Here is a 25823-nt window from a genome sequence, read left to right on the forward strand (position 1 = left end):
TTCAGCCTCTCTGGGGTATCCTGGTGTCCTGACAGAGGTGCTGAGGAACCAGGTGGACCGCAGCTCCTTCACCCACAGCCTGGTTTTAGACCCAGTCTCAAGCCATTGAGGTAGGGTGAACACCCGGGTGCTCATTTCAGCTCAGCTCCCAATGACCTCACAGCTTGTTCAGCTTTCCAGACTTTAGTTGTCTCGTCTGCACACCGTGGGGAGGGGCACGTCCAACCCAGGACCTCTGAGGCCCCTCTAGCCTAACGCTCTGAGGGGCTGTGACTCCAAAGCGTAGATCCAAAGGGTGTCAGGGCAGACCTCAGAGGGCTGAGGAACAGAGGGGGAAGTCACACTTGGGGAGTAGGACATGAAAAGGGGACCATGCAGAACCTGAGAAGGTTCAGTCAGAGTGCCAGGAAGAGAGTGGCATGATGCAAAGAAGTGTATGTGGGTCCCAGTGCCCAAGGCCATGTTAGGTGGAATGTGAGGACTCAGAAAAGGGTCCTGAGCTTAGTGAGAAGAGGTCATGGTTGACATTCATAGACAGAAGTGGGTGGATAGGCGAAGCGCGAATGAGGGGTGGTGAGGAGGAGGATTCATTCTGGGCTGAGCTCTGAAGCAGTATGTGGTGTGGGTGGGGGGCTTTTACTTCCTTGTAACTGCCCCTTGCTCACGCTGAGCCCCCCTCCCCCATGCTGCCTACTGACTGTTCCAGCCCTCACCCCACCTCATGACTGCTCTCCAGGAAGTGTTCTAGAATCCTGCACTCCTACAAAAACTGATTCATCAAAGAAAGTTAAAAAAAAAAAGATGAATTTGTAGGCTGGCTTTTTGCCATGTTGAAGGTTTGCATATACATTAATTTTATCTTTACAATAACCCTGTGGTAAATACTATTATTTCTCCCTTCTTACAAATGAGAAAACTAAAACAGAAATTATAAAACTTACTCAGACTCACATAGCTGAAAATTGGGATTTGAACTTAAGCCATATGACTCCAGAGCCCAAGTTTTAAGAGCTGTGCTACACGGCAGTTTGATTGAACTAATTCATACTATCATGTGAGTGACTGACAGACATGTTAGCATGGAAATTCAGTCTCTTGCATGATTTCGCATTGTAAAGAAGGAGTTTCAGAATCCAAGGTAGGGAGTGCAAATGCCGGTACTTTTTGGACAAGTTAGTCTTCTAGGATCTCTTAAATTATACTGCACAGGTTAGCAGGAGTTCACATTTTTTGTCTGTTAAGATAAGAAAAACTGAAATTTGTCAACGAGTCTAAAAGAGTCTGTGAATAAAAGAAAGGGGAGACATAGTAGGCAGAAATTAGTTTTTTGTTTTTGTTTTTTTTAATTTTTTTTCAACGTTTTTTATTTATTTTTGGGACAGAGAGAGACAGGGCATGAACGGGGGAGGAGCAGAGAGAGAGGGAGACACAGAATCAGAAACCGGCTCCAGGCTCCGAGCCATCAGCCCAGAGCCTGACGCGGGGCTCGAACTCACAGACCGCGAGATCGACCTGGCTGAAGTCGGACGCTTAACCGACTGCGCCACCCAGGCGCCCTGTTTTTTGTTTTTAAGGAGAGAAAGATCTGTGCCTGTGTGAAGGCAGAGGGGAGGCCCCGTTGGGAAGGATCCTCTGGAGGTACTCAAGAGAGTGAGGGACACTTGGGGTGTTTTCCAAAGAATCAGAAGGAAGTAGGCTCTCACTATGTCAATCAGGAAGCACCTCCCCCACCCTGCCCTGAGTATGAAGGGAAGCTAGGGGGATAACGAGGAGACAGATGTGTGTGGAAGTGACAGACTAGGTGGGCAAAGGGAGAGCACGAGACCACCTTGGTCTGCCTGGCAAGAAAACTGGAGTTGAAGTCTCCTATGCAAAGTTCCAGTTTCCCCCGGCATTTTCTCACCTCTGTGTCCTAACTGCAGGAAGGTCCCTTGACCTCAGGGGGGGTTCCCAGATCAGAACCGGGTGATTTCTGGCTAGGTCTGACTGAGGCTTCTATCACTCTCCCCTTGGTCTCTGGTGTTCTCTTGTCCACTCTGAATACAGCCCGAATGAGCGCCCTGATGCCCCATGAACACATTTTCCTAAGAAACTGTATCCGAGTCAGCACATCCCAAATAAGTGTCACCAAAGGAGCGACTCCTTCACCACCTGCCTCAGGAACACTGAAAACTCTCGGAGTCCAGGAAACCTGAGTTCAGACATTTACGGTGTGAGGGCCATCTCTGACGGCATTCCTTTTTGGTGTTTTAGGAGAAGAGGAGGAAGATGGAGGTGATGAAGACAGATTGGACAATACAGTCAGGACCCCTGGGCCCAAGGGGGCAGGTGGGCTGGTGTCGGAGGCTCAGCTTGCCCGGAGGCTCACGAAAGGAAAGAAGAGCCGGCGGATGCTGTCCAACAAGCCCCAGGACTTCCAGGTAGGAACAGCCAGCGCACCCCACGTTTGGTTTACTGCTGTATTGTCCAGCTTCTGTTAGTCACGGTTTTCCGGGAGAGACCCATTGCTATGGGCAGCAGCTCAGCTAGCAAAAAGGGACATCAGGGCATAAACCCGAAAAGAAGAGCTGTCCGTCTCTGTTCTGCATGCAGAAGTAGATGTAGTCAAGCCAGATGAGGCTCGTCAGAGAAATGAAACTATACCGCTCCTTCCCTTTGGTGGTAGGAGAGAAGAGAATCACAGTATTGCATTTTCGTAGCTCTAAGCACCTCATTGGCGGACAGCTGTGGAGTGAGTTAATGCATCCCAGGCTCAGGCAGACCAAGGAGGAGGCTGGGGTTGGAGCAGCGGCCTCTGCCCTGTCCCGCCCTTTCCCAGGGCCAGCTCTGGACTATTCCAGTCCCACTACTGCTCTCAGTTTCTGGAACCCAGTTCCACCTTGGGAATGAGCATGGGGGCCACCCCAGTCCATGCACGCCGCTGTGTGGCAAAGCTGCCCTGGCCTACTTTCAGCGGTCCTTACAGGCAGGCGAGCTGACGGGGATCCGAGGACTCCTTACTGGGGAAGCATCAGTAACAACACCCCTTCTGTGCTTCCAGATCCGTGTCCGGGTGATTGAGGGCCGGCAGTTAAGTGGCAACAATATAAGGCCCGTGGTCAAGGTCCACGTCTGTGGTCAGACACACCGGACGAGAATCAAGAGAGGGAACAACCCATTTTTTGATGAGGTAAATGGGCATAATGCATGTTTCTGCTGAATGCATCTGTTCTACTTACATGCACCTCCCAGCGTTCTCTCTCCTGTTCCGTGTGGGAGGGGAACTCGTGGACAAAGATCTGGTAAAGACAACGAAAAGTTCCCGCGTTAAACATTCTAAGGACCACTGGGTCTTGAAACCACATGTCCTGCTTCATCATTGGTTCTCAGAGCTGCCGGGGTCTTGCTGGTGTTTTTAGACCACTTCCCCATGGCACCTCTCCTGACGGATCCTTGTACCCCTTAGGATGGAGCCCGTGAAGTCACCTACATCTGCCTTTGCTCTTTCTAATCAGCAGGGTGTGTCTGAGGGATGAGTCCATGTGACTGAGTCGTTTCTGTGATTGTTTTGTTACTTTTAAATTTTTTTTTTTTCAACGTTTTTATTTTATTTTTGGGACAGAGAGAGACAGAGCATGAACGGGGGAGGGGCAGAGAGAGAGGGGGACACAGAATCGGAAACAGGCTCCAGGCTCTGAGCCATCAGCCCAGAGCCTGACGCGGGGCTCGAACTCACGGACTGCGAGATCGTGACCTGGCTGAAGTCGGACGCTTAACCGACTGCGCCACCCAGGCGCCCCTTTTTTTTAAATTTTTTTTTTTTCAACGTTTTTATTTTATTTTTGGGACAGAGAGAGACAGAGCATGAACGGGGGAGGGGCAGAGAGAGAGGGGGACACAGAATCGGAAACATGTTTTGTTACTTTTAAAACAGCATGCCCAGCACATTTTCACAATTAAGACCAGTTGATGCTGGACGCCCATGAAAGAAAAAAATACCGAGTTTCAGTCCCAGCTCTAAGGCAGATGTTACAGTTTTCACAGGGACAACCATGGCTGGCTTTTTAAAGATGTCAAAACCTACATGGCTAGAAAAATAATACATGTTAAAGGAAAGCAGTTAGGAGCCAAAAGGTTTTTCTTGTCCCTGAATATCGAGAACATAGTCCTTCTGTTGACCCCTTCTGGAACACTCCTCAAAAACACTGAATACCTTGATAGTCATCTCAGGTAGCACAAACCCCACGATCAGGGCTGTGAAGAGAAATGATAAGCTTGGGGACTTTTCCAAGCCCAGCCTTGCTCTGAGGAGATTCATTTCTGAGATTCCTCAGGCGTGTGTCCCATTGCCCGTTCTGTGAGCCCAGGCCTTCTTTCCAGGGTTTCCTATCCCCGTTCCCCTGAGATCCCTCCCTACAGCTTCCAGACCTAGCCTCAGCTCCACTTTTGTTCTTTTCCATACCCCTATGTGTAAAAGGAACCAGTTGCTTCTGTCTTGTGTTCTAGTTTCTTCCCCTATGTTCAAGCTGGCCCTACCTTCATTCACAGAAGACCTATCTTCTTGCTTGTCACTTCTATTCCTTGGATGAACTGTAGACACCAGCACGCAGCTGAGTAGTGTCAAAGCAGACATGAGACATGGGTGTACATTGAGCACTTCCGGAAAGTGGACTTTGGGAAAGAGGTTCACTGTCAAGAAGACCAGACTGCAGGGAGGGCAGGCCGCGGGTGACTGGACACCTAAGGTGTAATGCATTCATAGGCAGGATAAATATTTACTCAGCCACATTCTCAGGAGCCTAGCAAGAATCTCCACCTTAGAATTTCCCATTATAATGAATTTTTTTTGAGATGAGAACTCTGGGCAAAAGGGAAAAGATCAAATACCTGAGGCTCCAAGCAGACCAATTCAGGAATCAATAAAAGAATTTTACTAAAAAAAAAATCCCTAGTTTACCTACATCTTCTTAACCAAGTGATTAAACTTGGTATCACTGATAATGGGATAAACTGAAGTGTGTGTCCTGATGTGATATAATGGAAGTATCAACATCACCTGTGTTATTTCTTGTCAAATGACCAATTTGAATCTAACAGCGAGGAAATATTCATGCAAATCCAGAGCGTGGGATGTTTTATAAGACAACTGATCTTGATAGAAAAAATAAACCACAAAAATAGGCAGGAGTACAGTTCTATATAAAAGGAAACTAAAAAGACACAACAACCAAATGTAACGTATAATCCTTGAGTGGATCCTAGATGTCTTTTAAAAAAGCTAAAAAAGAACTTTTTTCAGGACAATTGTAGACATTGTAGAAATTCAGGACAATTGTAGGGAATTCAACTCGACTTTCCAGGTCATGCAAGCCCTAAGCACCCATTTTAGTGGGATTGCAACATGCAATAACCTTAGATCTTTATGTGAGCTAGTATGTTTCTGGCCCCAAAGGAACAATTCTGTGTCATTACATAAACACTACCGTTGTTACTTAACCCTTTTTCCTTTTTCTGACATGCAAAGGTGAGTTTGCCATGAAGCTCAAGAAGCTTAAGCTTATGGGTCTTTCCGAAGGCCCTGCAGTGTGTTCTCATGGTCACACCTATTTGGGGGTTATGTTTTTATAATTTCTTAGGAGGGCCCTCAAATTATAGCATTAGATCACACCAAACCTGAGTCCACCCCTGTAAACGTTCAAACATTTTTCTCTTTTGTTTTGACAGTTGTTTTTCTACAATGTCCACATAACTCCTTCTGAACTGATGGATGAGATCATCAGCATTCGGGTAAGGGGGCTCCGGAGTAGGAAGGTGGTGCTCTCTAACTGCCGGATAAAGCCGATAAGCTTCTCATGGCTCTTCTTTCTTTCAGGTTTATAATTCCCATTCTTTGCGGGCAGACTGTCTGATGGGGGAATTTAAGGTGAGTGCCAACAGTCTGTTTCATTCAACTTAGATGGGCACTCTCATAATGAGGCATCAGGTTCCTGGCCACATATCCGGCTGTCCACCTGGGTGATCTTAAAAGTTACGTGTGAGGGATTCATGTCACGGTCTTTGCTGAGGGCTGGTATGCCAGAAGGACACAGATGCCCCAGGGGCCAGAAACCAGCTGAGTGTCCTCTGGCCTGGGTCTAGTCAACTTCCAAGTACAACACGTGCGATACCTTAAAGCAAATACCTGAAAGCTGCCACATCAGGGCCCTTGCCAGCACTCCAGCTGCGGATGGAAGCCAGTGCAGTGCTGCAGAGGGAAGGGGTGCTTGTTGATGGCAAGAAGCCCATCACCCAGCTCCACTTACCGGCAGCCCCAGAGCTCCATCTACAAAGCCAATTATTGTAAACCTTGAATATGAAAGGCAAGCAAACCAAGAAAGAGAATCGGGGTGCTTTTGCAAGTAACCCATCTTGGAATTAAAGATAAATACTTGGTGGGTGCTTCTCAGCAATTCTGCGTGGAATGGACTACCTCTCAAAGCCTCTCAGGGCTCCCAGTCATTAGAAGTCCTAGAGAATGATTTGGATCAGGCCTGAATGTGTTCATACCTGTCTGCCACCAACTAGCCACATGCCAACTGATCCTTAGTGTCCTCTGTAAAAAGGAGTCAATGTGAAGTCTAGTACACTGTTCGGCACATTGAAGTGCCCAACTGATGGTTATATTAATATTAGCATTAGCATTAGCATTAGCATTAGCCAGAAGAGAGGAAGAGGAATATTGGATAGGAAATTAGGCCAGGTGACTTCTCATAGGGTAACCAAAGTCCAGGTTTGCCCAGGACTGAGGGATTTCACAGAATGTGAGACTTTCTGTGCTTGGGGAAAAGTCCCAAGCAAACCAGGACATACTGGTTATCCTACTTCCATGGTCCCTTCCAGTTCTAAGACTAGTTAGTTCATTCATTCGAAATGATTGATTGAGGGTTAGGCAAGGCACTGGAGGTATGGAGAGGGTAAGAAGGAAATGTTCTCAAAGAAACCGAAGTCTTGGCAAGAGTCTTATATTTAATATATAATAATGGGGGCACCTGGGTGGCTCAGTCGGTTAAGTGTGGGACTTTGGCTCAGGTCATGATCTCATGGTTCGTGAGTTCGAGCCCTGCATTGGGCTCTGTGCTGACAGCTCAGAGCCTGGAGCCTGCTTCAGATCCTGTGTCTCCCTCTTTCTCTGCCCCTCCCCTGCTTACACTCTGTCTCTCTCTCAAAAATAAAAAAAAAAAATTAAAAACATTTTTAATATAAAAATTATGGTTTCTTTGAAATGACTAAACTGATTTTAAAATCTATTTGAACTATTTTAAATTATTTTTTCCCAGATTGATGTTGGATTCATTTATGATGAACCTGGTAAGTAATATTTTTTCTCCCCATGAACTTGAACATTCTGGGAATCAAGGAAATCTGAGGGATCAAAAAGGGAATAATAAAAATGTTTTCTTGATTGAGGAGAGGGAAGTATACTTAGGAATGAGTAATAGCTTAATATGGACATCTTTTTTAATCTGATAGTAATTATCCTAACATTCACAAGTAGGTAATTTCTCTGTTTTGTGACAGTATTTTAATCTTATCAAAATCAAATTATAAAAACAGTTAATAGAGCTTAGAGAGAGTCTTGAGTAACACCAGGGCAGGATTGGGGTTGGGGGCTAGTCAGTGCAAAGCAGAGGACATCAATCTAGAGACTCATCTGGCAAATTTGGTGTCATTATGATATTTCAGAGAAAATTATTGTTTGTCTTATAGCAGATGAAATCACAGACCTGTCAACTTATCTGTAGTAGGTCCCTGTTCCTTTAATCCTTCTTTATTTTAGGTCATGCTATCATGAGAAAATGGCTTCTTCTCAATGACCCCGAAGATGCCAGCTCAGGAGCTAAAGGTTACATGAAAGTCAGCATGTTCATCCTGGGAACCGGAGATGAGCCTCCTGTGAGCCCTTACATTCTATACCTTTTACATGTTTTCACTAAAAAGGGAGGGCCAAGAGCTAAGCAAGTGGGAGTCAGTAGTTGTGAAATGCAACACAACTTCCAATCAATAACCCCAACCTTCCAGTTCCTCCTATTTTTTGGAAGTTGTTCTTTTCTCCATAGTAGAACTATTATTCCAGCTCACTTGGACTCCTTCCTGGTGTCCAGGAGTGGATTTTTCATTTAGTAAAGATATGTGTGTTTTCAAGAGTCCCTTGCATCATTTGACCTATAAAGTATGGCTCACTTGCAAAACCAGGCATTGCTACCTAAAGGGACAGTTGTCATTCTAGGAAACTAGACAGCAAACTGGGAGACAGGTAGTACCCAAGAGAAATTGGCAAAACTTCAGGAACTGTCTCTCTTTTTTTCTCCTATTTAGTGCTCATAAAATTACAAAAGGTCACGTTATTTTCTTGTGGAAGAGACATACGAGCTTTGATTATGCAGACTAATTTTGACATGGAATTGGTGGCTGAACTCTTAAGCCTGAAGCACAGGAAATCCTAATGGAAACAGTTCCAATTGGTTTCATTTTACAAGCATCAGTTTGGCTCCTTCCAAGTGCTGCTTTTCTATGGGTATCATTTATAATCATGTTTCCCCAATAGGCTGAGAAACGAGATCGTGATAATGACAGTGATGACGTGGAGAGTAATTTGCTACTCCCTGCTGGCATCGCCCTCCGGTGGGTGACCTTCTTGCTGAAAATCTACCGAGCAGAGGACATCCCCCAGAGTACGTATGGATTCAGTCCTTCCCCAGGATGACCAGTTATCTGCACGATCACATGTGCTAACATCATGCTCTAAATAGTGATTGGTTGCTATCTATCCTTGGTTTTTCTTTGCGAAGGCCTTCGTGGACTTCTTTCCATTCATTCTGGCCCCACTGAAAGCTTCCTGAGCAGGCTGATGGGGAAGCCAGTTGGTCATTGGTCCTTGCTCCTAACTGAGCGTTTGGCCCATTTTCTGTTCCGTTTGTGTTCTCCATCTTCTCCTTATTCTAGAGGATACAAAAGAGTGGCCAGCAGTCAGCACTTCCGACTCCTTTCATCACAGGGGAAAATATGACATTTTTGAAACAAATAATGTGTTTGTTATTGGATTATTAAAAATAGCTGAGCAAAACATGGTTAAGTGCCAGTAACTAGAAATCTGGCAATACTGCGTGGCGAGGTACGTGTAACAAGAGATTGGATGCATTTAAGAGAATCACTTATGGTGATTTTACTCATAGACACTGGCCCAGCCACTCCTTTGTCATTGCCAAGGACCCAGCAACCTTCTGCCTTGTCCAGCCTATCTGCTTCCCGCTGGGCCCTGGGACATGGGAACCCTTCCCAAGTCCCCAGGAGATAGCACTCTGTGTACAAGCCATGGATCTCTTCAGGATTTGCTACTTTCCCTGGGAACCTACCCTGTCTCTTTTTTAACATCCTATAATGCTTAACATCCTATAATGCTCATCTCTGCTCAGAGATATCTTAAATGAAGTAAATAAATTAAACCTCACATTGTACTGCCTACACGGACTATTTAATTGATCTCCATTCATTTCTTAGTTTGTTAAAACAGAGACATGGTGTTTATAGTTGCTTAAATGTGTTATTTATGATTATGTTATGTGTGATCATGCCAAAGTTCCTTGGATTTCTCTGAAAAAGAAATAAGCCTCGACTAGGCTTATACTATTTTGACCTAAAACGTATTTCCAAGTTGAAACCAGGATGAGTTTTTGAACTGCCTCTGACCTTATATGGATGGACTGTCTTTATTCTACTTTTTCTTCATGGATGACTGATTTTCAATATAATAATTTATTGGTTTATTTTTCAAGGTGCTCTTGTTTTTTTTTTTTTTAAACTTTGTGGGGAGAACACATTTTTTTCTCTTAGCTAAGACAAAATTTCTGCAATACAGTGCTACTCCTGCTTGCCACTTTTGAGAACAATTCTTGTTGCAACTTGTCTTCACGTTTAGGAGAAAATTTTTAATTTTGCTGAGTGATTTCTGTTCCTTTAAGAAAATCAAATTTAATCTCTGCTGTGCGACATGTTGCTTTCTAGTGGATGATGCCTTCTCACAGACGGTAAAGGAAATATTCGGAGGCAATGCAGATAAAAAAAACCTAGTGGATCCTTTTGTAGAAGTTTCCTTTGCTGGGAAAAAGGTTTGTATGTGATCTAAATGCAGACGCCTTTAGGAAAAAATATTTAAACCACTGTGCTTTCCTTGGAGTGAATTCCTGTTTATTCTTTGTGAAAGTAGCTGACTCCTGATGATCTGGGAAGTCTGCAGGAACACAGATTATTTGAGTCGGAACATGCCAGGCTTCTCCACAGGTTTATTTTGGAGTGGAAAGTTTGCAGGACTCAAATTAGAAAATTCAGTCTTTTGAAAGAATAGAATGTGAAAACTATCACTGAATTATTTGGATTACTTCTCAGACCCAAACCTTGTCTTTGTCTAAGGCAAGCTTCCTCGCTGGCAACAATCCTCAGTAAATGTTGGGGATAGCCCCCCGACGCCCAGCTGCCCGCTCCCCACATGCTTCTCACTTCCCAGGCCCCAGCCAGCTGCCGGAACTGGAGAGCAGGCAGGAGAGCTCCATCCCAGCCCACAGGGATGAGCCGGGAGACTCTTGGTACAGGCACATCCGAGACCACCATGCCTAGTTATAGGCATGAAGACCTAGCGTCTTCTGTACAGTCGAACCATTTACTTATGAAAGCGAGATTTGGTCAACCACACGCATATGGACCAGGTGTTGCTTTCTAGGAGAGGCAGTGTGTGGTGGAAGGGAGGCGGTGGAAAAGCCCTCTGTTCTGGAGCAAGATTTACGGTTTAGACTTGAGCCAACTCCAGAGGCAATTAAGGCAAATTCCTTTAGCTCTCAGTCTCAATTTCCTGAGCTATAAATCAAGATAATAATAATCCCATAGGATTGTTGAAAGTGTTAATTAATTAGGCTAAGTAATTATTGTGAGCTTATTAAATGCGGAAACTGTCCCGTGTGCTAGGGATAGAGAATTCAGCTCTCATGGAACTTCCCTTGTAGCAGAAGGAACAGCAGTAAACAAGCAAATAAGTATTTGAATCATTTCAGATAATACCATGTACGACACAGAAAAGAGGGCAGAGGACAAGGAGTGATTGGTGCTGGGGGTTGGGGAGAGGAGGTGGGTTTTGCTAGGTTAGCAGGTGGGACACCTTTGAGGAGGTGACATTTGAGCAGAGGCCTGGAGGATGTGAGATCTGGAGGGCAGGGGCTTCCAGGAAGAGAGAAGAGCAGGTGTAAAGGCTCCCAAGGAAGAGACACATTTGCAGTGAAAGACACCCCATGTGGCTGGGGTGCAGTGAGCCGGGGGAAGCTAAGAGCTGAAGTCAGATTTGGGGTGGGGAAAGGTAGGCAGGGTTTTATGAGCCAGAGTAGGGTCTGGACTTTAAGCATGCCTGAAGAGTTCACTGAGACTGCTACACAGGGAGTGCCATGAAAGTAAGGAGGCAGGAGAGGGTGTGTGCATCAGACAGGAGCCAACGGCAGGCACCCCGGGGAGATCAGCATCTGGACAAAGCTGTGGTTTCAGGAGTGAGGCATGTCCGGGGAAGAGAGATGTGGTGACTGGTTCTAACAGGAGCTGGTTTGGGGAGCAGGGAGAGGGGCTTGTGGGCAGGATCAAAAGATCTGTGTGCATATGTTAATGAAGAGATGCTCACTAGATAGTATGCAGTAAGTGCTCAATAAACATTAACTCTTACAACATGACCCTAATCCAATGTTAGAAATCTGACGATTGAAAAGTAACTTTTAGTGCATAGATGAAGCAAAGATTAATATTAAACCCATGTTATATTTTACCTAATAGTTAGAAGAGAAATAAACTTTAACCAGGTTACTAAGTATGTAACTGGCTAAATAGACTGCTAGAGTCATAATGTAGTATGCATACATGTGAACTTGCAGAAATTAGAATCTTGAATATCTACTGTTTTGTTTTGATGATTTTACAGGTTTGCACAAATATAATTGAGAAAAATGCAAACCCTGAGTGGAACCAAGTCATTAATCTTCAGATCAAGGTTTGATGTTTTTTTCTTGCAGAAAAATGAGACTATTTACTTTAATAGTTACTGAATAAGTTGAGAAACAACTACTTTGTTCTGTTTCTTTTTAACAGTTTCCTTCGATGTGTGAAAAAATAAAGCTAACAATATATGACTGGTGAGTTAAAAAAAAAATTTGTGTCTAATTCAGAATTAAAGAATTGAACACTTGGATATTGCAGAACATTATTCTGATGGTCTAACTCTTACTTTTCAGCCTGTTTCTTTTTCTTCTAGAGGGAGGTGATAAACTGCTCCTGGAATTGGGTGTTTTCTTTTTAAAAAAAATTATTAATGGTATTGCTACAGAAAAGCTTTGTGTATCTTCGTTCCATTGGCTCGTAAACAAAGAAGGGGAAAATAATCTGAAAACGCCCCAAGATAAGAAATCAAGGATTTAAATACTGTTTAGGCTGTCCAAAATAGACTTCAGAAATGGAGTGAACCATTGCTTGAGAAGAATCACCAAAACATTTCAACAGCTATTCTCTGTTATTGTTAGAAAGGAAAATGGAGAAAGCTACCTGTCTGATTGAATGCAAAGAAAATTCATTGAGAGGTTCTGATGGAATTTTAACTAGATCACCCTCCTAGCGGGGATTGGCCATAATAAGGCCATTCTTGTGCATGTTCTAGCTGGATGAGGCATTCAGTTGGCAGTCCTTAACTCCTTGAGATTGAAAATGGCAAATACCATCATCATCCTCATCATCAGTGTTTATACTGGTGTTAGCTACCATTTTTTGGGCACTCTAAGTGCTGTACCATGTGACTTAACTGTAATATCCCATTTAGTCTTTAGAGTAACCTTTTCAGTTGGAGACTATTATCAGTTCATTTTACAGATGAAGATACTAAGGCTCAGAGAGGTCAGGTAACTTGCTCACAGTCACTCAGAAAGTTAGAGACTGAGTTGGGCCCCTGCCCTGTCTGGCTGTCCCCATAGTTTTTCCTTTGACAGAATGTATTTGGCTTTTGCATTGGCACCCTCCCAGTACTATGGCAAAAGGGCACTTTAGGAGGAGGTAGTAAATTTCATTTTGTTCAATGACCACATCACAGTTTATTGAGGGTCATGGAAGGGTCGTGAAGACAGAAAACCCCTTCCAGTGAGTGTAAGCTTGATTTTAGCACTTGAGACCCTCAGGCAACATTCTGAATGTGTTCCATGGGCCTCAGGAACTCTCAGGATTGTGAATGTGGACCTATAGAGTTCAGGTGACTACTCTGGCTTACTGGCTTTGCAGTGAGTGGTTGTGGATTGAGCCATCCCAGAGTTGTCTGTGGTCACTGCAAATGTGGTTACTTTCTGAACTAATCTGCCCCCTCCAAAGCAATAGTGTAGACTAGGATGCAGAGACAGGCCCTGTTTAACTAAGGAATCCTTGGATCCAAATCTCAGGTTACATATTTTGTAGGGTAGTTGCACAACTTGGGGGAAGCTAAGAGTTCTTTAAATGTAGTCTAGATCCTTTTGGATGAACAGAAAAGATTCAAGAACCATGCTTGTGACTTAATATCCTTAAGTAATACTTTTTCTCAGGAAAACTGTGTTTCATTAGTCATTCTTTATAGTCTAATACTATTATACTATACAATGTATAAGATTGTATGTAACATAGACCATTACTATAATGCAGTATAATAATATTACACTGTAGTATTGTCTTTCCCCCAAATACTGAACCTTTCCTCTCTCCCATGGGGTCTTAGATTTCAGAGTGGGTATACTATTAGATTGAATAAAGGAGAGCCTGAAATGGGGCACCTGGGTGGCTCAGTTGGTTAAACATTTGACTCTTAGTTTCCACTCAGGTCATGGTCTCATGGTTTGTGAGTTCGAGCCCTGCATCAGGCTCTGTGCAGACCCTGCTTGGGATTCTCTTTCTCTCCCTCTCTCTGCCCCTCCCAATCTCTCTCTGTCTCTCTCCCTCCCTCTCTCTCTGTCTAAAAATAAGTAAATAAACATTAAAATTTAAAAAAGGAAGAATAGGTTGAATTAAGCACAGAGATGTTATTCATAGAAACATCATTTTTTTACACCTACTGTTGAGCCCATCCAGAGGCCACTTCATGGGTTAGACTTGCATACTTTCTGTGATATCCATGGAAAGATTAATAATAATGTATTTACTTGTAGTGGGAATATTTGTCCCTACCATACAAATAAGATTTAGGTTCTAGGCAAGCAACTGCCCTCAGCTGCCCTCAGCTGTTACACAGTAGGTGCTCAATAAATATTTGAACCGAATTGGAAGGGAATTGTTCTCCCTGTGAAAGACCCATTCATTGTAGTTGTTAAACCATCAGAGTAATCTGTATGAACATGATAAAATCAGACACACACACTTATCCTATGTAATGTGATTACATTACACCCATTAGATAACGTACCTATAATTGTTTCATTCATTTTATGACAACGGTATTGAGTGGCCATAGGCAAATCCCTTGACCTGTCTGTAAAAACCTCAGTTTCCATAGCTGAAATGAATTGCCCAGTTAATGTTTCTCAATAGGTAGTTGGAGGACCATCCATATCAGAATCAGTTGAGATATATACTTGTGTAAATGCGGGTACTTGTTCTCCACCCCTGCTTTCATTGAATCAAAAGCCTGGATAAGAGATGAGAGCTGGGGTTTCCAAGTAATTCTTAAAGTACAGTAAAGCTTGAGGCCCGCTGGACAGGATGATTTCTGAGGTCTAGCATCTTTTCCAACTCAACCTTATTATTGTTGAAGTGAAGCTATGTCTTCATAGGTAGAAGCCTTAACCTGTTCTTTTACACAGGGACCGTCTTACTAAAAATGATGTCATTGGAACAACATACCTATACCTCTCCAAAATTGCTGCCTCTGGTGGGGAAGTGGAAGGTAAGTCTGTCAGCAGACCTGGAACTAGACAGGGTGCAGAACTTCTGAAGCAGAATGAACTGGAATGGCCACCTGGCAATGGAGTTGGTTTCTCAAAAGCCAAAAGTGATGAGCCAAGTGAACTATTTCAGTGATGTTTTGGTGATGACCAGCAGAACAATTAATTAGTAACTAATAATTAAGGCAACTAACAGTTTGAAGAATTTGGTTTTCTCGCACGCATCCAAAAACTCTTCCCAGTAGCTATTTTATAAATTTTTGACTGTCAATACAGAGTGTTGGCAACCTATCTGTTAGAATGGCATTGACTCCAGTCCATCCAAATATAAAATAATACTCCCTTCTCCACTGACTTCTTTAGCAGGAACAAGGATGTCAGGTAGCAATGAGCCATAAAATCTCCACTCCTTAAGATAATGTGTATTTTGTTTTCGTGCTAAAAGCATTGATAACAAATACACTTTTCTTTCTGTTGTTCTCCATACTGAGAATTACTTGCCTATACCTGGCATTGGGATTCTGTGTATACACCAGAAATTGTAACAGGAAATGAAGGAGAAAAGCAAAGATTGTAAGAGAGAAAAATTTAATGCTGACATATCAATAATATCAGCAGCTGATTTTTGTTACCAAAACAAAAATAACAAAAATGCTTGTAATTACTAATGTATTCAACATATTGAGTTGAGTAAATTATGTGAGAGAATTCAAGACGGAATATGGTCTTGAGAAACTCAAGCTTCCTCTCATCCTCATTTTGTTTAAGAGGAAACTTTATAGGTTTTAAAACATATATTAATCCAAGCAATGCATAGCATGGATAAGAACCTGGAAGATATTAGAGATATCGTGAAGAAAACAGAGATTTCCTCTCTCTAGAAGAAAAAAAAAAGGCAATTTGAAATTCCAAGAAAAACAAAATACTGAACAAAGAAGATATAGTTCAGACATAAAGTCATATGTGGCCGTTATTTTAAGCAAATGCTAGAAACTAATAAAGCTCCTGTCTGCATGCCCTCTGCTGAGTGGCAGAGGGGACCATACAACTGGAACTGTAACAAAGGAAATGTAATCACGACTCTTTCCTCTGCAGAGAACAGTATTTATATGGCTGCTATACTGTTAGCACTGTTTTTTGATTTTTTTCTTTGACGCCTATAGCCAAAGCTCTGAGCAGAATGTAAATGTTATTGCCCATTGCAATGTAAAAGTATGGAAGATAGAGACTAGAAGCAGAAGGAAGAAGGCGAGTGGAGGAAGGGTAGGCATGGTGGTAGCCTTGTCTTATCAAGTGAGGAATCCAGAAATAAAGACTAGATTAAATCATAATGGTAACCCACAGAGTAGTTAAAAAATCATATCAAAACTATGTGGGTGGGGAGGGTCAAAATGAGTTACGCCCATTTATCATTGGCAAGAAGTCATTCAATAATTACCTGCAGGTAATTATTCAAAATTTACTGGCATAAGCATTTTTCTTAGTGATATAGCAGTAACATCCAGAAGAATTAAAACCAGAAATTGTTACATGCAGTTTTCAGCCTTGTCTCTGAGGCCTTCTCTCCTTGAAAGCCCTGCAGACCGTTATGGGTCTCAAAATAACAAGAGGCAGCAAGCATCCCCCGCCTCCCACCCCCAACACACACACACAAAAGAAACAAATAATGTACCATGAACCGCAAACTCTGACCTGCACAGCCTCAGACTAAATTAACTTGGGTTTTCTGGCCTTGGTCCCAGTTAAGTCAGATATAAGACAAGTACACGTTTTATTAAAAATATGAAATGTTGGTAACTTCACCAGGCCCTCCTTTGGTGGTGAGAAGCTAGCTCTTCTCAGATGCTTCACTGCCTTGGGACCAGAGGGATTTGAGTTATTTAATGTGTGGTGCTTCTGCCAATTATCACAAATGTTTGAGCCATTTTGCATATAACTGGTGAGATTGGTATAAATTACAAAAGGGTCATGTCACTTGGGTCTGAAGTTGGTGTTTTTCTGGTGTTGCTAAACCACTTACCTAGCATTGGATTTGATTAAGTTTTTCAATGTCTCTTTTATAATGCCCGTGTTTCTCTTGTGGTTTAACCAGTCGTATTTTTACTACATAGATTTATCATCTTCGGGATCTGGGGCTGCATCGTATACAGGTTTATGCTTTGTAATTTTGCTATCTTCTAGATTTTCCTATTTACTATTGTCTTATTAAGAATGTATCAATCGACTATCTTTAGAACGTTTTTTTTTAACATTTTGCTGTCTCCAAAGTAGTTTTGCTATAATTTTAATTTTTGTATTTGTGCTCTATGGTTGTCCTGCATGGCTAAAATTAAAACAGATGTGCTAATCAGGCTTTGCTACCATCTCGTTTTCACCTAGATGCATATCATCCTATTGGGTGCCATTGTAAATAACTGTGAGAGATAACTTTGTCTGTTATTGTTGTTTTTGTTCAGTAGGTAGAGATATGGGGCGTGAGATCAGTTGTTCAAAATGTATGGAGTAACTGTCCCTCACTTTGAACGTGGATCTCTAGGTTGGAAGACACTGAACGATTGTACATTGAAGGGCTTCATCTTTCTTTTTTTTTTTTTTTTAATTTTTTTTTTTCAACGTTTATTTATTTTTGGGACAGAGAGAGACAGAGCATGAACGGGGGAGGGGCAGAGAGAGAGGGAGACACAGAATCGGAAACAGGCTCCAGGCTCCGAGCCATCAGCCCAGAGCCTGACGCGGGGCTCGAACTCACGGATCGCGAGATCGTGACCTGGCTGAAGTCGGACGCTTAACCGACTGCGCCACCCAGGCGCCCCAAGGGCTTCATCTTTCAAACAGGGGGGATCATAACATGTTCTTTCGTCTGCACAGCACTGGCCATTCTTTGCAAGTTTGCTCAATGGTCTCACATTTGACCATCACAACTCCCCTAATGTTATTGTTCCCCAAATAGATGAGGACTTGAGGCTTACAGAAATTTGTCATTTTTCAAGTCAACACGATAATCCCTGCCGTGCTAATTACCCAGGCTTGTGGTGAGAAGGGAAAAGAGATACTGCACTGAGAAACCTTTGCAAACAGAAGTTCTGTGCGAATACAAAGCATTATTATTGTCTGCCTTTGTGTTACTGGCACAATGCCCCATTCATATTTGTTTTTAAGAATCAATCTTAATATCTTATACTCGGACTTAACATGAATATAAAGTAGTCCTTTAAGTTTAATTTTTTTCAATGTTTATTTATTTTTGACAGAGAGAGAGAGAGAGCATGAGCAGGGGAGGGACAGAGAGAGAGGGAGACACAGAATCCAAAGCAGGCTCCAGGCTCCAAACTGTCAGCACAGAGCCCGATGCAGGGCTCAAACTCACAGACCACGAGATCATGACCTGAGCCGAAGTCAGAAGTTCAACCGACTGAGCTACCCAGGCACCCCTGAAGTAGTCCTTTAAGTTTATAACAAACTTGGCAGATTTGGTAACTCTTCATTCCTTCATTCATTTTTCCAATCAATCCAAGAATATTTACGTGGTAGTTCCCCATGGTAGAACCAGTTCTCAGTGTTTAAGGAATCAAAATAAAATATATTTGAATCCTTCCCCACTCACCAAATGAATTTATAATGTAGTCACAGAAATAGGTGGCTATTTAATTCAAAAATAAAATTAAAATATAAAGTTCAAAAATTAAAATACAAAGTGATACGTTATACAAATCCAGAATACAAAGGAGTCTCACAGAGGTGAATGAAGTCTGAAAAATAATGTTTGAAAAGCAGGTCAGAGGGCTGCCTGGGTGGCTCAGTCGGTTAAGCGTCCGACTTTGGCTTGGGTCATGATTTCACGGTTCCTGAGTTTGAGCCCCGCATCGGCTCTGTGCTGACAGCTTAGAGCCTGGAGCCTGCTTCAGATTCTGTGTCTCCCCTTCTCTCTGCCCCTCCCCAGCTTGCATTCTCTCTCTCTCAAAAATAAACATTTAAAAAAATTTTAAAAAAGAAAGAACAAAAGAAAGAAGAAAGAAAGAAAGAAAGAAAGAAAGAAAGAAAGAAAGAAAAGCGGGTCAGAGGAAAAGGTTGATGGCCAGGCTAAAGAATTTTTGTTTTATGTAGTATAGGCTTTTGAGGAAGGTCTTTGGAAGTTTGATGTGACAGTTGTGCAGGAAAAGTTTGGTGAGGAAAGTTTGGAGACAGGAAGAGACTTACCTTGTGAGAGAATAGGCTTTCCCTGGAGACCATGCTGAGGCATAAACCCAGAGAAGGAAGGTTCTCCATGTTAATGCATAGCCAGCAAGTCAAAGGGTATAAAATACCTGAAAAGAGATTTGCTTGGACAAACAGAATTAAGCTGTTGATATCACGGTAACTTGCAGTAGATCATTATTGACAATGATTGTCTGCATCCCTGGAAATCTTTAATGAAAAACAAATACTCATGACAAACAACATAATAAGTCACCCATGGGAACTGGCTGGGGGTGAGGTAGGGCTAGGCCAGAGGGATGGGTGGTGTAGTAGAACTATGAAACTCGAGATCTGGGTCTCAATCTGTCATCTTCAGGGACCTTTGACTAGTCATGTCACTTCTATGGGCTTCAATTTGGCCATCCATAATGTGGCATGACTATGGTGCAAGAGTTTTAATGGCCATTCTTACTTGAACATTCTGTGATTGAACTCCTGAAAGTGACTTCCTTTTCTCACTTTGGATCTCTGCTTTAGTCCTCTGCTGTAGTTCCTCACAATGGATATTCTAGCACAAGGAAAGCAATCAAAACCCTGCTTATTAATAATCAAGTAGTCAACTGTGTCCATGTTCCATATGGCAGATTAGATAAAGCCAAACCAATCCATATGTCCAGATATAATATTCCTTTTACCCTGATCATTTGGTAACAGGATAGCACAATCCAGAGAAATCTCTGTTGGAAAAATTCTTGGTCCCCATTTGGGTTTCACAAGAAGTTTCCAAACAGGTGTGAAGTATGGCACCCCAGGGCATTACCAAGTCTCACCCTTAGGCTATCAGTTGTTACTTTCCTAAATCTTAATTTAAATGTTTCTTTTCTCGTGCATTCTTCACGGAGATTGCACTTTAATTAATCTCTGCCAGTGTGCATGGTTCCTACCTCTTCTCAAAAGTGCCCAAGCGCATTTATACATGGTGTAAGAACCTCAAATAATAATTTTTAAAAATTGCAAGAGCATATTTATATATGGTCTGGTCAACTGTTCACTAATGGGCATTCTGCTCAACTGCTAATCCACATTTATCTTTCTCCCTTACATATAATCATAGAGTTGGAAAGGGCCATAGGAGTGATGTGGTTAACTTCTCATTCATAGAGGACTTGTCTTGATGATAATCCTGAAAACCGTAGCCTCAACATTTCCTCTGTCACCAGTGTGATCTGTCCCATTGTTTGACATCTCTAATTCCTACAAAGATCTTCCTTATATTGAGTGAAATAAAGAATACCTCCTCGTAGCACCCATCAGTGGCCCTTACTGTGTTTTTGGAAACAAATCCATCCTTCTTCCATATGGGAGCCATTCAGATGGTTGGAGACATTTCTGCATCTTCACCCACAGTCTCCCTTTGACTCCATTTTTTCTTGCATTGCCCTCAGTTCCCCTCACTGCACTGGGGAGCAGTCTTGGCTAAGACAAGGTAGCAGAAATATGGACCATATTGGATGCTCATCAGAGATAGAATGTTTGAATGGGGACTTTATGTTGCTTATAAATATCATATGGTCCTAACCAAAGGCAGGCAGTTCATTGTTATATATAAAAATTTTTAATGTCTCGTATTTTTAATAGCATCTGCCATATTTGTACTAACTATTTTAGTCTAAGTGGAATTTGGGGGGAACAAATGCAGTTCATCTGGTATATATCATTTAAATGACTTCCCCAAATTACCAATTACCCCAAACTATCCCAATTACCAATGATACATTTAATACAAGGCCAATTATAAACTTGCAAAAAATGTGAAGATCAACTCGAAAGCCTTATTATTCTTTCATTTGCATAGCATTATCTTTCTGTAATAACAACATAAGTTTACCTGAACTATCCCCTGAATTTTTTGTTTAATGTTTTATAGCAATAAGAAAAGGGAAATACTGCAAGTCTCACAAGTGCTTGTAATTTGCATTAATACAACTAACTCACAAATTAGAGGAAAATAGTCTCACTTAGCTAACTAATAACTAATATTTATTTCAATAGGTTAATTGGTAAAAGCCTAAAATCTAATAATGATGTTATCTCTCAGCAAATACTGGAGAAACAGAGGTGGGCTTTGTGCCAACATTTGGACCTTGTTACCTGAACCTTTATGGAAGCCCCAGAGAGTACACAGGATTCCCAGACCCCTATGATGAGCTAAATAGTGGCAAGGTTAGTGTCTCAATTAAGATTTATTATTAATGGAATACTTATTAATGTGATTCCTTCTTATAATTGTTATAATTAAGTCTCGTATCTAGGGAATCTCTACACACACACACACACACACACACACACAGATAGACCCGACATGTGACTGATCAAGTGTTGAAGGACAGAAGTCCCACACTCCTCAAGTCTTTGAATACAAGGCTAGGAAAGGATCCTGGAGACCATCTAATTTGGCAATTACAAATGCACAGCATGGCCATTCCCCCTGTCCTGCACTTAGGGCAGATGTCAGTGATTAATGCTGGCTCTTTCCTAACAAGCAAATGTGCTGCCTCAGAATCCTGTTCGATACTGTGTTCTAGGAATTTACCAAATGATTGGAGGTGACATGCCTGAAGAAACTGCTATCCCTGATCCAATCCAACATCTTCATTTTATACATGAGGATATGGAGGCCCAGAGATGGGAAATGCTCTTTCCAGCATATTAGAAGCCGAAGTAATGTCTTTGAGTCAGTTCTGAAGGCCCAAGAAAGGGACTGAGGTAGAGATAAACCCCTGAGGGAGCAGGGGTAATGGACTGGCTCTGAAAGTGGAAGCCTTCCCTTCCTCTCCAGAAAATTCTGTTGCCAGCACTGCCAGATATGGAGAGAAGAGTATCCGCTCTTCATCTTTATGCTTAGCTACACCCAAAACATCTTCCTCTTTTATTTCCTGGCTGCTCCGAGACTTGCCCTGGTTGCCAACATGGCAGCCTTCCCTTCCTGAGAAGAGTAGGGAAGGAGCCAAGTTGACACAGATTACGTAGAGTTGCTCTACTGAAGTAGGGTGAGGGAGACTTTGAGTACCTTCCACTCCCACCCCCAGCCTCCGGGAACCTCTTCAGGATCCAGAGCATGGCTTGAAAGCCTCTGACCTAGTCATAGCTAAGGTCCCTTTCAGCCCTGGCTCCCTAGCTCTCTTTGGATCCCTTCCTGAAGTCACTGACTTTTCCTTCAGCTACCAAAGACCTGAACCCAACTGAGAGAGTTGTTGACCGATTGAATTTGGAGGTTAGGGCCACAGGAAGGAAACACTAAACTGTAGCTGCATTAGCCTGACTAGAGAGACGGTTCTTTTTGCTGTTGTTCAGGCCTGCAGGAATAATTTCGTGTTGTTGCCTTTCAGGGGGAAGGAGTTGCCTACAGAGGCAGAATCTTGGTTGAATTAAGCACTTTTCTTGAAAAGACACCACCAGACAAAAAACTTGAGCCCATTTCAAATGATGACCTGCTGGTTGTGGAGGTAACTTTGGAGTGTGGATGATGCTTGGTATGGAAAAGGGGGTGTTAGGGGATTGGCGGTGGGTGGCTAGTACTGGCCTGCCTGAGCAAGTGGGGACATCGAGGGACTGCAGGATCAGCTGTGGCAGAGTTGGAGAGCTGAGTCACAGCAAGTACCTCTGGATCTATTTACCACCCTCTTGATCTATCTAGAACAGCTGTATGGTGAGTGAGGCTTGCTTCATCTTTTGTGATGTTAATACCCTACTGAAAATTGGCAGGAGCAGTGATACCTCTGAACCAAGTGGCCTGTTTGCTAACTGGGGTTGTGTGGTCCTGGGGAAGTGGCCGCAAGAGCCATCCCAAATGGCATTGGTGCCACCATTAATCATTTCCACTTTCAGAAGTAGGCATATCTCAAGTTTCCCAGCATCTGGGGGCACGTTTATATTAATTCCTCCTTGAAGACAGAAGTCTTCCAAATTCACCTCCGCAACTGTTTCGTTCTTTCTTTCTTTCTTTCTTTTTTTCTTTCTTTTTTTTTTTCCAATCAGCTCTTTCTCCTCTATGGACACAATTTAAGCGCCCATGATCCATATGGTAGAGAGCTACAGATGTAGTTTTTTCCTAGTAAATTCAAATGCCAGTGTTACTAACTCAAGGTAATAAATCCCAGAAGAAGAATATTACTATCATTAAGCTGTAAAATGCTCATTTTTTTCCTTGTCAATTAATTGACATCTGCAATACAGATTTGTTAACATATGTGATGGATAACCCAATATTAAGTTAGCCCCGTCTCTGTTGCCCACTGAATCATTTCCAGCACATCCTATACCGTTATTATGAGTTTTAAAAATAAATATGCTAGTTGATTAATATTTTTATTTTTTGACTTCTAAAAAATTAACACATAGCACTGTGTAAGTTTAAGGTACATGGTGTGTTGATTTGGTATACTTACATATTGCAATATGATTACCACTGTAGTGTTAGCTAACACTGCCATCATGTCACATAATTATCATTTCTTTTTTGTGGTGAGAACACTCCAGATCTAGTCTGTCAGCAACTTTGAGGCATGTAATATGGCATCGTTGACTATAATCACTACGCACTGCATTACATCTCCAGAATTTGTCTTCTAACTACAAGTTTGTACACTTTGACCAACATCTTCCCAATTCCCCAACCCCTGGTAACTGCCCTTCTACTCTCTGTCTTTATGAGTTTGACTTTTTTAAAAAAAATTTTTTTAACGTTTATTTATTTTTTGAGACACAGAGAGAGCATGAATGGGGGAGGGGCAGAGAGAGAGGGAGACACAGAATCAGAAGCAGGCTCCAGGCTCTGAGCCATCAGCCCAGAGCCCGATGCGGGGCTCGAACTCACGGACCGCGAGATCGTGACCTGGCTGAAGTCGGACGCTTAACCGACTGCGCCACCCAGGCGCCCCAGAGTTTGACTTTTTTAGATTCCACATATAAATGATATCATACAGTGTCTTTCTCGGTCTGGCTTATCTCACTTAGCATGATGCCCTCCAGGTCCGTCCATGTCGTCACAAATGACAGGATTTCCTTCTTTCTCGTGACTGAATAATATTCCATTTTGTATGTGTACACCACATCTTCCCCCACCTATCCCGGGTTGATGCTTATGTGTTCCGGAAATCCGAACTGTTTTCCAGAGCATCCAGCTCACTTATGGCTCTCTGCCCAGGGCCACTCTTTGCTGGATTCCACCCCTGACCCAACAAGCTTCTTGAAGCTGTCTCCTTCCCCTTCCCCTCCGTCCCAGGTTTGGGATAGACCCTTCTCTTATGTCTCCACATTACGTCAGAAACCAAACGGCAATTTTAGAAAAACTTTTACCTCCAGTAAGAGGTAAGAGTAGGGAAACCGTGAAATGAGTAACTTGAAATGGCTAATCTCAAAGCTCTGGGCTCAGACCAGCTTTCTGGGTCTGTTGCAGTTGGCCTCCCTGTCTCTCTCTAGCCTGCTTACTGTGGCAGGACTCGGCTCCCCACCTGCCCCTATTCCCAACACCACCCTGTACACATGGCCACCTCAACGTCCGTGTCAAGTGCCATGAATTCCCAGCCAAACAAGGCCTTCTCCTTTCTAGGAGTTTCATGTCTGCCTGTTGTGAGATTTGCCCCTTTCAGGATGAGTGACAAGGAAAATATCTACTCCCTTTAGAGGAAACTCTCCCTTCTCCCCCAGACCATTGTAGCCTTGTTCATGGACTCCCAAGAAGACAATAGTAGGAGGTTAGAGTCCAAAGCAGTATATTCTGGATTTTTCGGTCCTGGTGTGTTTGGAACATTAGGAGTCCAGTTATTCATGAGCCACACAGATTTCAATCCAGCGCCTATGTCTTCCCCTGTAAGAGAAGACTGGGCCACACATTCTTTCACAGGTTACCTCTGTCTCCACCCCTCAGCCTCAGGAAGGAACCTTACACCTACCACCGGCAAGCCACAGGGCATCAGTCCCAGTTCTCACAGGGAAAGGATCACTTCTCCCCCCTCTACGAGCACAGATTATAACATAGTTCTGGCTAAAACATACACTTAACAGTGCATGTGACCAAATGGAACAGTTGAAGTCAGGTTATTTAAATGGTGAAAGAACCCCGGTAGCTGTGTGTTTTATATTATAGTTAAAGGTCCGTCCAAAGAAGTTTCCTGAGCAAAGCAATGGTCTGCCTTGAATGTGAATTCATATCTCGACTCCTAGAATCAGAAACTGCTTAGAAATTTTAAGTCATAGTTTTCCCAGTTTTTATACATTAATGTATCCAATAAAAAATTCTAGGGCACTTGCTTCTATTTCCTGAATCAGCCTAGCAAACAAGTGGATATAAAGGCCAGATTATGTTAAGAACTCTTGGGAGATAAGTCTTCAAGAAATTATCAAGTGTCTCTCCATCACTCTACTCCTTGTCATCCTACCTATTCCCACTGATATACAGACACATAAATAATACCATTTGCGACTTATATCATGCCACCAATGGTGCCATAATGCCATTCTTGGATTTAGCATTAATGGTGTTGACCACTCTTGAGTTATCCCGGAGTTTCTGATGTGTAGCGAGGAGTGATTTTGCTGAGGTGAGAAATTGAGTCAGGTGTGCAGAAAAGCAGGTGTGTGAGTGCTGGTCAGTGCACCTAGCCATCACCCAGTCTGCATGTCCATGAGAGTGAGGCTCTGTGCTTCTCTATTCCT

At 42.7% G+C, this 25823-nt stretch overlaps 1 protein-coding gene across 5 annotated transcripts in view; it reads left to right on the plus strand.

Annotated features, from left to right (window-relative positions):
• Positions 1–25823, plus strand: part of MYOF (myoferlin) — a 154222-nt gene that overhangs the window by 55284 nt on the left and 73115 nt on the right. For 3 of the 5 annotated variants that reach the window (XM_030334291.1, XM_030334294.1, XM_030334293.1), the window contains exons 6-19: positions 2254–2420; positions 3041–3169; positions 5704–5766; positions 5852–5902; positions 7296–7326; positions 7796–7911; positions 8564–8690; positions 10021–10124; positions 11966–12034; positions 12133–12176; positions 14850–14932; positions 17042–17080; positions 21205–21329; positions 22496–22612. In XM_030334291.1, the coding sequence (XP_030190151.1) occupies positions 2254–2420; positions 3041–3169; positions 5704–5766; positions 5852–5902; positions 7296–7326; positions 7796–7911; positions 8564–8690; positions 10021–10124; positions 11966–12034; positions 12133–12176; positions 14850–14932; positions 17042–17080; positions 21205–21329; positions 22496–22612 (1265 nt within the window). The remainder of the gene's footprint in view (positions 1–2253; positions 2421–3040; positions 3170–5703; positions 5767–5851; positions 5903–7295; positions 7327–7795; positions 7912–8563; positions 8691–10020; positions 10125–11965; positions 12035–12132; positions 12177–14849; positions 14933–17041; positions 17081–21204; positions 21330–22495; positions 22613–25823) is intronic. The other 2 variants (XM_030334292.1, XM_030334295.1) reach the window with 1 other exon arrangement.

Source organism: Lynx canadensis, chromosome D2 (assembly GCF_007474595.2).
Source record: "Lynx canadensis isolate LIC74 chromosome D2, mLynCan4.pri.v2, whole genome shotgun sequence".
In the NCBI taxonomy this organism is placed as follows: Eukaryota; Metazoa; Chordata; class Mammalia; order Carnivora; family Felidae; genus Lynx; species Lynx canadensis.